Source organism: Uloborus diversus, chromosome 8, assembly GCF_026930045.1.
Source record: "Uloborus diversus isolate 005 chromosome 8, Udiv.v.3.1, whole genome shotgun sequence".
NCBI classification, from domain to species: domain Eukaryota; kingdom Metazoa; phylum Arthropoda; class Arachnida; order Araneae; family Uloboridae; genus Uloborus; species Uloborus diversus.
In genome coordinates this window covers 35,829,582-35,841,585 of record NC_072738.1, presented here as the reverse complement: position 1 = coordinate 35,841,585, position 12,004 = coordinate 35,829,582, and the positions used below count along the sequence as shown (strand labels likewise).

Below are 12,004 nucleotides of genomic sequence, written 5' to 3'. Positions count from 1 at the left end.
TTCATTGAAAAATGTGTCAGAGCCTGAGCCAAAGTAGTCGAAATTCATTCTCAAGTATTCCGCCAAACAAAGTGCTAACTAGTTTCAAGAACTATTCTTCCGACTCATCATATGACCATCATTTTTGCTGTTAGAAGGTAAAATGCAGTATCTGCAAGTTTTTCATTTTTGTCATTTATTGTACAAGCTTACTTATTTGGTGGCCAATAATAAAGCAGGAAAAAAAACGTCAAATTCCAACATTTCCTTATTGTTAGTAAGGAATCCATAACTCGTTTGAATATCTCAAAAACTCACTTGTGCAGATACTGCACTTTGGCAGATTTTTTCTCATATCAGGAAAAATGTTAGCAAAATTCCCTAACTCCTCTGTGAATTAAATTTTTTCAGTCAAGAAAATTTATAATTTTTTTGACTTAACAATTTTGTTCAATATAACAGTAGGAAAACTATCAAAGTTGAAAATGCGCAAGTTAGCAACTGATTGCAGGCACACTTTTTAAGGTTCATAAAGTATTGCTCTGGTAAGCTGACCTTTGACATTGACAATATTTACCTCTTTTCGGGTAATGGGAAAGGTAATTGCCGCGGATTTGAGTTAGAATACTTTTGCAAAACGACTACAAAAGTAAATCAATTCAGTGCCAATTACCCTTTCCTATTGCCTGAAAAAGAGGTAAATATTGTCAATGTCGGAGGTCAACTTACCAGAGCAGCATTAGTCATCCAAATGCTCATATTTTCTTGCATTTGAAAAAAAAGGGTTCCTTGAAGCTCTGAAACAGGTGTCTACAATTAGCTAAGCCCATTTTCCATGCTGTGTTTTTCAACTGTTACTTTGTTGTTCAAGCAGACAGAGTGGTGCAGTGGTTAGACGCTGGTCTCTTACGGTCAAAGGCGCAGGTTCAGTCCTGGCTCTCCTCGATGGATTTTCAAGATGCAGAAAATTGACAGCGTCCATGTCATATGAATATGCGGCATGTAAAAGATCCCTCGAGTACTCATTTGGCATGGAGTATCTCTTGGCAAAATTAAATTCCTAGTGCTGTTTCGCTTCAAACAAAGCCTAGGTGCTTCCATCTAGTGGGGAAACTGGGCGTTGAAATTCTTGTGGCAATGGCATCCCACCGATAGTTGTGCCACATGAAAGAGTGGTTGATAGGTCGGAGAATCACACTAGGTCTGCAAAAGGCCTCTATCACAGCCCCGTTAGAAAGAAAAAGAAAAAAAAAACTTTGTTGCTCAATGGTATTTACTCATTTTGAATTCTGTTCAATATCTTCCCTCAATTTTCACTTCCATTCTAACATTTGCCTTCTGTTGCAAAATTTGTTAATGATCATATTTGTTTCTGCAGAAAATGTTTAACAGTGAAGGACTTTGTTACTGTGACATAAGTAAATATCAGTTGTCATTTCTACCTGCATTTCTGACTGGATCTCAGAAAATCATTGTATACACAAGAAAAATGCATAAACAGAGGATGCAAGGTAAAAGAATATTTTGGCACAATGTGATATTAACACAAATTATTTAATTACTTAGTAAGAGGAAACAATGTTGCCGAATTACTGTTTAATGGCTCAACAGTCTATCTGGACATACTGTGCCAGATGGAAGTTTTTTCATCATTCTTTTCAGTGCAGAACACTTCGATGAAAACTTCCGACACAGAATCTCATGTATAACCATGTTTTAAAATTTGTTCTTATGTTTTGTTAACCCAATAACAGAATCAGGAGAGAAAATGTATTTATTTCGAGTTAGAAGTCATAGCAATTTCTTTTATTATAGTGCTTCACAGACTGCTTGTTCTAGGCAATCAATATCTCAACGTACCAGTTATGTACCTAAAGCAAGTTTTGCTACGGCAAATCTCGAAGTTCATAATTTGTATTAGCATTACTTAGATTTGTGGCTGCTTTAAAAACGTTATAATGTATAATTAAAAATTTGGTTTAGTGCTTTTCATGTACAGGGATAGAAGTGTATGTAGTGTGTACTGTAAAGTAATTTTCACACCATCTTTAAGTGCCATTCAGGGCCTTTGCACTATCTGCAAAAGTTTTAGTACATTATTTATACTTTGGAAATTAAATCTTTATTTAAAAAAATTGCATTTAATACATTTCCATGAAGCAGTTGATTTGTAATTTTAGAACTAAAAAGGGTAATACCAAAAAAAAAAAAAAATGTAAAAGTGGTTTTTAATGATTAAAAGGTCTTCGAAATAAAAACCTTCTTTTCATTTTAAATTAAAACGATACGTTTTGTGATTATTCTTTGTATATTCTAACAAAATTAAATTACTACATTTCTGATTTTTGTGAATAAAATTTATTGATTTTAAAAGAAAACAAATACTTTTCTTCTTAGTTTTGAGATTTAAACAATACATAAATAAATGCATAAAAGTCTTATCAACAAGCAACTCAACAGCACTAAAGGAACTTTCTTTAAAATCTAAAAACACTAAAATAACAAGTAAACAAGCATTATAAATTAAAACTCAAATAAATTAATAGTATCATGTCCTTGATTCATCCCCTGACACAAATTGCCTAAGCCTTTGAATTGATTCTCTAGTTCTGATTCGACCTAGAAAAAAAATAGACCAATAAAAAAATATGTTCAGCATATTTTGTCAAGCAATATTATTTCAAATGGTTAAGGGTTAAAGTTGTGATTTTATGATGCTATGCAGTAAGAACTATTAATCAAAATGACTTAGTTTTACTTGTAATTTTGCTGCTCGACTCTTGCATTCGTTGTCTAAGTCATTTATAAAGGTGTTAGTGAATCCTGCAAAAATGTAACCTGTCATTCTAACTAAGAGATGCCTTGGAGATAAAAACTTGATGCTTAAAATGACTTAAAATTTTAATTTTTTGCTTCAAACTTTCAATATCTTAACTCTGCATCTGATTTTGAACATTTTTGCAATTGGAAGTACACATCTAGGACTAACGGTTGCGAAAATAAAGATCTTGCAGGTTAAAACGGAACACCTTGTTATACAAAATTTAAACCTTCTATGACTTACTTTTCTTTGGTGTCAAGCATGCATATAGCTACAGATGTCATAACAATAACTTATGAAAATGGATTTGAAGACTCAAAACGCATTTTTGTTGCCTGCAAATTTAAACATAAGTACATACAGACATGGTGAAAATAAATAATAATAAAAAAAGGCGCCAATATTTGCTTAGGGTTAAATGAACATTTTTGTTAAAATTTTGATTATTTTTTTTAGAAGACAATACTTCCCTTTTCTTTGTTCACAGATTTCCATCTTTTTTAAAAGGAATTCAGACAGAAGAGGATAATATTTCAAAAGTGCCATAACACCAGTGAGTGAATGAAGCCTTGGAAAAATTTAGATAAATTACCTTTTTTTATTTAATTTATATTATGTAGTGATATCAAAAACTATTACTGGTTACCTAAGGATGAAAACTAAATTACTCTAAAATAAGATTAAAGTGAAACAATTGGTTATAAATGTATATCTTAAACAATTACTTGTCAGTGTGTTTATAATTTAAGCAATCAACGATTTGCTTATTGCTCTCACTTGACTGCAATTGGTGCTGTTTTGATTTTTGAACCCGGGACATCTGCGAGCACCATTGACCTTGGCATTCTCTCTTCATGGGCGGTGGCATCCATATCCTACATGCCACCACCCAGGAGGAGGGACATGTTCGCGGATGTTTGTATGTAAAGTCAAGAGGGTCAAGTATAAAAGTTGATTCAGGGTTTTGTAGGACAGGAGCTGTCTGCAGCAACAAGAAACCCAATGAGCAGAGCCCTATCACAACGGGAGATTGCGAAAAACATAATTTAAATTCAAGATGTCAAAATTCAAATTATTTTTGAACACTTTTTGTAGAAAGAAAGTTTTGATTTTTATTGTATTCAGCTTCCTATTCAATCCTTTTGATTACAAAAGAAAACTAAATTTGCACTCCCCCCCCCCATCCTGTGGTAAAAAATTTGTTTTGTTGATTTTTGCAACTATCACCCCCAACAGTATAAAATTTAATCACTAAGCTCTTTCTGAGGTGGCGTGAGCCCAATCACCCCAGATTCTTGAGACTCGACTGAACTCAAAAATATAAACTAGTGTAAAGTTAACCCACATGGTTCCAAAATGAGCATAAATGACTATCCTCATATAAATAATAGCTGATGATCAAGTAACCCGTGAGTTTCGCGCCACAACATGATAATTTGATAATATATTTTGGTAATATTTGACACGCAGGGAAAGGTTGTATTGTGACAAGGCTGAACTCGATCCGGCAACTTAACTGTTTTACTGGTAAGACTCATTTCAGGTGAATGAAGAAACAAAAAAATGGTCAACAATGAACCCTATCTACTGGAGTTTAGGGTTAATCCACAGGAGTTAGGGTTACAATTTCAACTATCAAACTATCGCCAAACAAGCAATGGCTTCATTCAAAGTAGAAGCAATTTTCACCAGTCGTACCTTGACAGGCAATTTTCTAGTATCAACCATAATTAGAGAAAAAGTCAATTTCTAGACAAACAGGCAACCACCAATACAATATAAGAAAATATCACTTACTAGCTCTATAATCACTTAGAGATACAAGCATACGAAACATAAAACTTGCTGGCACAGTAATGGTGTCTTTTGTTTCTTCCAACATGACTTCATTGCGCTGAATAATCTAAAACAAAGAATCTGTACTGAATTCATTTTTTTTTAATGGAGAACTTGCATCTCTATGTGCATATAAAGAGAACTTAATGGTTTCAGGAATGAGTTTGACAAAGATAAAATTGTACTGAACTAACAAAGCACACATTCTTAAAAGATACTCAAAATTTTACAATGAAAGTGTTACATTAAAACAATTATTTTTTGTACATTCCTTGCATGAAAATTCAAGTTATGTTTCAATATGAAATAACTTTTTTTGGGTTAGATTCTGACCTTAATGTCTAACAGCACTGCCAAATTTTCAAAAAGACAAAAATTGGTTTAATTAGAGATGCACCAAATATTCAGTTGGTATTGGTTATACTGCACATTCAGCAGGCAAACCGAATATTTAGTTTGGCCGAATACTTTGATATTCGGCAACCAAATAATAATAATAGTAAAAAAAATGAACACATTTGACATATAATAAATAAATGTATTTTTACACAATAAATGATAGTACAAAATGAATAATTCAAATTGTTACTTATTAATATTGTAACATTCTAAATAGTTTTAATGTTAGAGAAAACAGTCAGATATTAAATTATCAGTTACTATTATAGAATTGCTCAGTTACTACAGAGACAATAAAGCAGAAAATCAGTTTTAAGAGTTGAAAACAGTTTATCACGATTTCCAGCAAAACTAAAAGTCCAACATCTCCAACAAAAAACCGATTTTTTTTCACACAACATTCTAAAAAGTTACCTTTTTATGACTCAAATACACTGACATTTTTTTTATTTAAAATATTTTTTTTCTTTTTTTTAATTTAATATTAAAAAAGCATCATAACTTTCAATTGAAAAATATCACGTCAAAATATCTGATTTTTAAAAAAAATCTTTGTGCGTGATTTTTATTGGAATTTCTGCTTTCTGATGGTATAAAAAAATGTATACAATAATATGGGAAAATTTGGCAGATAGTGAATAAAAACGAAAAAAGTTCAAATTTGAAAAAAAAAAATCATTTCATAAAATTTTAAGCTATTTGTTAAAATTCACACTTTAATTACTCAAAAATGTAAGTTTCCATGTTAAATTGCTAAATTAAAAATTCATGGAACATAGAGATTGCAAAAAACACACGAAAATAGTTATAAAAAGTTGACGTACAAGCAGTATGATAAATGCGCTTTTACTGCAACTAAATCAGGCAGATTTCTCAAACAAGCTACAATGTTTTTATCGAAATCATTCTATGTGTTTTGTTTTTGAATATGCTATACTATATTATCTCTTCTATTGCTATTTTTAACCAATCGCATTTTTTCTATACTACCAAAAACCACACCACAAAAAGAAAAAAAAAATGAGATTGGAAATTAAATGTGAGAGAAACTTTATTTATTTCTTTTCCTTTCATTGATTTTATCTGTCTTGAAGTACAAAACGTAGCTATTGCAGTCTCATCATTTATTTTCTTTGACATGTTTGATAAATAAAAGCTGATCTTAAATTCCCAAATTTTTTGTATTTATTGTTGACTCTTTTCTTGCGAGACCCCAACAAACAGATTCAGATTCATTAATACTGATTATCTGAAGAGACAAAATCATTTTAATTATAGTCGTACAGTTTTAACATAAGTAAAATTAAATTTGTTTGTGCAAAAGAAACGAAATTTTAATTTTTTAATGTTTTATGAAAATATTTTCAGAATTATACAGAAGTCTAAAAAATTTCAAATCTATTTAAAAACACATATCTATAATATCCTATTGTTACGTTAATCATTTTTTCAATTAAATTTCCTGAGTAAACTTCACAATTAAAAAAATGTAGCATGAATAAAAATATCAGCTTCACATGTTCAATGTTCTGGTACATTAAAAAGAAAAGTATGAAAGACATGTTTTTGATTAAAAAACGACCATTTTTCTGTATCATTCACTTTTTCTTTAGGTTATGTTATGTTACGTACTATTTATGAAAGAAAATAATATTTTAATTTTATAGCTGTGATTGATTCAAATTAAAATACACATAGTATTTACCTTTCTATGTAAATTCCAAAAGTTTATTTCAAATAAGTAAATTCATCACAATTTTCTTTAAGTAACTTAGTCTGCAAGTGTATGTTTATAAGTGATGTTGATCATTGCTCGAACGATATTGGCAGCTGCTACGAAATAATCGGCTGGTAGAAAGGCCCAGATCTTTCTAGACCATTTCCCACTTCTGTACAAAATATTTTCTGAAGGCTACAATGTTCTGTAGACCATTCAAGTTTAGAAGTTATTTTCACATACAGAATAGTGTATATCACTGATCGAGTAATGCTCTGATGTCAAGAAAAGTGTCGACAATAAACAAAAAAAAATTTGAGAATTTAACATCAGCTTGAATTCGTCAAACTTGTCAAAGTCAATATAATGATGAGACTGCAATAGCTACGTTTGGTACTTCAAGACAGAGAAAATTAAAGGAAAGAAAAGTAATAAAGATGCTCTCACATTTAATTTCCAATCTTATTGTGTGTGTGTGTGTGTTTTTGTGGTGGGTTTTTTGGTAATATTTCGAAAGAGAAATACGATCGGTTAAAAATAACAATGGAAGAGATATTTTATAGCATATTCAGAAACAAAACACAAAGAATGATTTCGATAGAAACATTATAGCTCGTTTGAGATGTGCCTGATTTAGTTGCAGTAAAAGTGCATTACCATACTGCTTGTATGTCGACATTTTATAACTATTTTCGCGTGTTTTTGCAATTTCTATGTTCCATGAATTTTCAATTTTTTAATTTAGCAATTTAACATGGAAACTTACATTTTTTCGAGCAATTAAAGTGCAAATTTTAATAAATAGCGTAAATTTTACGTAATGTCCCCCCCTTCAAATTCAAACTTTTTAGTTCTTTTGATTTTCTGCGAAATTTTCCCATACCATCAGAAAGTAGAAATTCCAAAGAAAATCACACACACCTTTTTTTTAAATGATAAATCAGATATTTTGACATGAGATTTTTCGATTGAAAATTATGATGCTTTTTTAACATTAAATCAAAAAAAGAAGAAATAAATATTTTAAATAAAAAAATGTCAGTGTATTTGAGACATAAAAAGGTAACTTTTTACTAACTTTCGTGAAAAAAAAATTGTTTTTGTGGGAGATAAAAATAAAAAAGTCGGTTTTTTTAAAAAATTTTTTGCATAAATTTTGAGGTTATGTAAAAAAAAGTGCAAATACAAAAGTTGTGGTTCTTTTTATTACCAACAACTTTGTCATTTACTTTTTTCGATAGGACTCGTAGCTTTGCCGGAAATCGTAAATAACCGTTTTCAACCCTTAACCCCTCTCCTCCCTCCTTCCCGAACTCGGATTGCCTGTAAAATATTTTTCCGATATTTATTTTTCTTTTCTTATATTTGGGTTTCATACTGTTCTAATTTTTTTTGGTCTCAAATTTTATTGGCACTGGCCAATTAGTACGAATTTATTATATTCTTTATTTCAGATCAATAATACTTAATATAGATAAATTTGGGATGTTAATGGTTGTACGTCTACATTTTACAAAATAAATGAACATTTTCTAATGCATATTGGCATAAAAGAAAAATACAGTCATTAAAAAATAACCAAATATTAGGTATTCGACCAAATATTCGGTTAGAATTTGAACCCAACATTCGGTATCTGTTAAAATATGGCCACTGTGTCAGTTGGCTGAAAAAAATAAATAAATTGGCAACTATGTTCAAAGGATTAAATAGTAATTAACATTTCAAATACTTGGAACACAATATCTAAAAACCAGCATTTTTGTCCTTTGTGTTGTATGACATTTAAACAACAATTACTACATTTAGGATGTGTTTTCAAAGCATTAAAAAAATTATTTAAAAAAAAAATTGGTTACGTTTTGAAATGAAAGTAGGGTATGAAACAGATTTAGAAATAAAGGATGTGAATTATTTCTTACCTCAACTGCTTTTTCTCTATCAAAAAATGGTTCTTCTTTTAAAGGAGCCCAAATTTTAATGTCATAGTCAATTCCACTTGAGGCAAGAACTAAAAACCAAAGTCAAGTTAATTGTGATTATTTTTTCCTACTCTAATCAAGATTTTTATGTATCAATACATAGCCTTTATTGTTGAAGATTTAAAAAAAATATTTTAAAACCTATTAGCAATGTCTTAATAGATGCACTTATCTGTTCACCTTTGAATTTGTCACCAAATATCTTAGTGTAATGTAAGTTATATCAAGTCAAGTTTAGTTATCAGTTAAATTGTAAATTAATAGTTAAATCATTCAGCATTTTAAATTTGAAATCATCAAAAAATAAAGACATAAATAAATAAAAAATAAAGTAAATAATGTTAAAAATATCCAGTACATTACCGATCATTAGCCTGGGCTAAAGCAGAAATACGTCACAAAAAAGAATAAGTATATAACTTACAATAAAAAAAATTAAAATTAAATATTTTATGTTTATTTTGCTAATGTGTCTGATTTACAATCCAATATGTTTTTAATGAAAGAAAAAACTTTTTCTGGTGTTTAGTGGAATTTTTGCATTTACATTTGAATTTACTTTTGGAAGTACTTCATGAACTTCTCAAAAAATGTTATTAAAAAAAATCTATCAGTTCTCATTATTAATTATTAAATATTAAACACACTAAGGAATAAGGTTCTTAGATGTTGAATACATATATTATGATAAAATAGCAATAAGGTAAAAAGGTGTAGCAAAAATAAATTAAAAAAAAAGAGGAAAAATATAATAAATTATGCAGAATTGGAATATTGGTTGATATACTCTTTTTACTTTCTTATGATCATTGCCACATATTATAGATGAGGCAACGTTATGTTTTGTATTAGTTATAAAGGATAAAAATAGATATCGCGTCACAAAAGAGCTAATGTACCTACTATGAATTAAGTGTACACCCAAACCTGTTTTTGTGCGGTAGAGAAGGACCACATTAAAAAAATTGTTTAAAACTTCACGAGTAGCTTTTAAAAGTTGTTTTCGCAACACAGTATTTTTTTTTTATGTGGTGGATAGGGACAGCATAAAAAAAGTCTCACATATAAAATAACCAAAAACTTAAATATTTAAACGAAATCAAAATAAACCAAGTGATGATCATTTTTGCTGAGTAGTCGGACAAAATTTCCTGAAAGAAGAAATTTTTGGGAGGTCACAGTGACTTCCAATCAGCGTGCCTATGTCATCACTTGAAGATACTACCTCGCACTCATTTTAAAAATAATTTCGTCAATTGAATCACAATCTGATTGAAATTTTAATATACCGCACAAAAAGAATTTACAAAAAAAAAAAAAAAAATCACATAAAAAAAGACCGCATAAAAACGGTTTGGGTGTACTTAAAAATTACAACAAAGTTATTTCAAATAGTACTGACAAATCGCACTTACTAGGATCAAAGGGATGTGGTTGCAAGCAGTTAACAACATGATGATCCGCTTCCATCAGCATCACTAATTCTGTTGTTTCTCTATCCCAAACGAAAATATGACCACAATCAGAGCCACTCATGATAAAATTATCACCCCAAAATGTAGACTCTTTGATCTAAGGGAAAAGTGATAAACTTTTAAAAACAAATCAATACACAAGTTTTAAATGTGTAAAAGAGTGTGTGCATAGAACTGAAGTATGTAAAATAAAAAAACTGTTTTCCAATCAATCCTTACTTCAGCACATTTACGGTACTGTACAGTATCATGTTGAATCACATCACTTTGTTAAATACAATATTTATTTATTACACTCAGAGCAAGAAATGGCAATAGTTAGTAAATGGTTTAATGCACTTTAAGAAGTGTTTCAAAAAGTCACATTCTGTACCTGATTTTACAATACCGAATTTTGACTCACGCTAGAGGTCTTGGAACGCAATCCTTGGGTAAATCAAGACTCCACACTATGTTCAAAAATTTTCAAAGGTAATAAGATAATAACATACCATTGTTCTGGCATTTCTGTGGCCAGTATATTTTCTTTTCACTCTTGGTTGAGTAACATTGTCAAACTGTAGTTCCTCTTTGTTGCCATCCTCACTTTTAGTTTGTATTTCGTCTTCTAGTGAAGACAAAAATGGAAGTCGACTGTCAAAGCTTGGTCTGAAAAAAGAAGAAATGTTACAGCAACCTTTTTTCTCCACTATTAAGAAAACATTATAATTTTGCAAACTGAAATCATTTTAATACATTCTTCAGCAAATTTTTCCTGGTATTTTCCCCAGTGAAAACAGCCATTCAACGAAATGGCGAAAGTAATCTATAAATGGTTTGAAAACCAGTATTCTATCGAGTGCTTAGGCATTATGTATAATGATAGTGAAACAATTCTCATTTCCTAGACATTACATAGAATGCTAAATGAGAAAGTGTGAAATACATCTCCATCTCTGATTTATTTTGATTACCACACTTCACTTTTAACACATGCCTCAAGCTCAGAATTTATCAGTGGCAACAAGTAGGTTGTTTTAATTTTTTTTTTTTCAAATGAAATTTTTGTTTCCTTTAATAAGAAAGATACATTTTGCTTTGTGCATTTCTCAATTTTCTTTTTGTATTTTGAATAGTTTTCATTTAAAAAAAAAGCCTCTGTTATTATTTTTTCAGATTTTTTTTTTCTTTTGAAGTATGCACGTCATTTATATAACCAGGACCTCTTTTCATACCTTGCCTAAATAGCATTTGCCACTCTATACCAGGGCTGGAAAACTCTTTAAAATTTTACATGCCCTGCCAAGCATGTTTGTCTAAAAAAATACATGCCCAAATAAAAAATTTTATGCCCAGTTTTTTTAATTTACAATAATAAAAATATCTGAATTTGTCATATAGCATTAATCAGACAAATAATTGATTTCGCATCTTTATATCTGAATCAAGAATTATTTCAATATAAAACATTAAAAAAAAGTTTAAATTTATAGTTCATAATAAGTCATTAAAATTACCAATACTTAATTGAAAAATTATAATATTAACAAGAGCCAGGTTGATCAGACTTTTTACATGCCCTGGGCATATCGGGCAATATAATTTTCGAGCCTTGCTCTATACAATGCCTGATCCAATGGGGAAACTAATAATCTCAAATTTTATACTTTGCCAAAAATGTCTGGTGTTACATAGAATGCCAGCGTTTTTATGCTTTAACTGTAACATATCTAACATAACAAGACTAAAAATAAGTTTGCAACACCTTATGATTAAAAAAAATATAAAAAACAAACTACACTAACTTCCATTTCAA

At 29.9% G+C, this 12,004-nt stretch overlaps 1 protein-coding gene across 2 annotated transcripts in view; it reads right to left on the bottom strand.

Moving 5' to 3' along the window:
• Window positions 1-2,314: 2,314 nt before the first annotated feature.
• The window catches only part of LOC129227235 (DDB1- and CUL4-associated factor 6-like), a 53,021-nt gene continuing 43,331 nt past the window's right edge, over window positions 2,315-12,004 (bottom strand). For both annotated transcript variants that reach the window (XM_054861744.1, XM_054861745.1), the window contains exons 14-18: window positions 10,701-10,857; window positions 10,150-10,306; window positions 8,675-8,763; window positions 4,598-4,703; window positions 2,315-2,598 (exon numbers count right to left, since the gene is read on the bottom strand). In XM_054861744.1, the coding sequence (XP_054717719.1) occupies window positions 2,528-2,598; window positions 4,598-4,703; window positions 8,675-8,763; window positions 10,150-10,306; window positions 10,701-10,857 (580 nt within the window). In that variant the 3' untranslated portion in view covers window positions 2,315-2,527. The remainder of the gene's footprint in view (window positions 2,599-4,597; window positions 4,704-8,674; window positions 8,764-10,149; window positions 10,307-10,700; window positions 10,858-12,004) is intronic.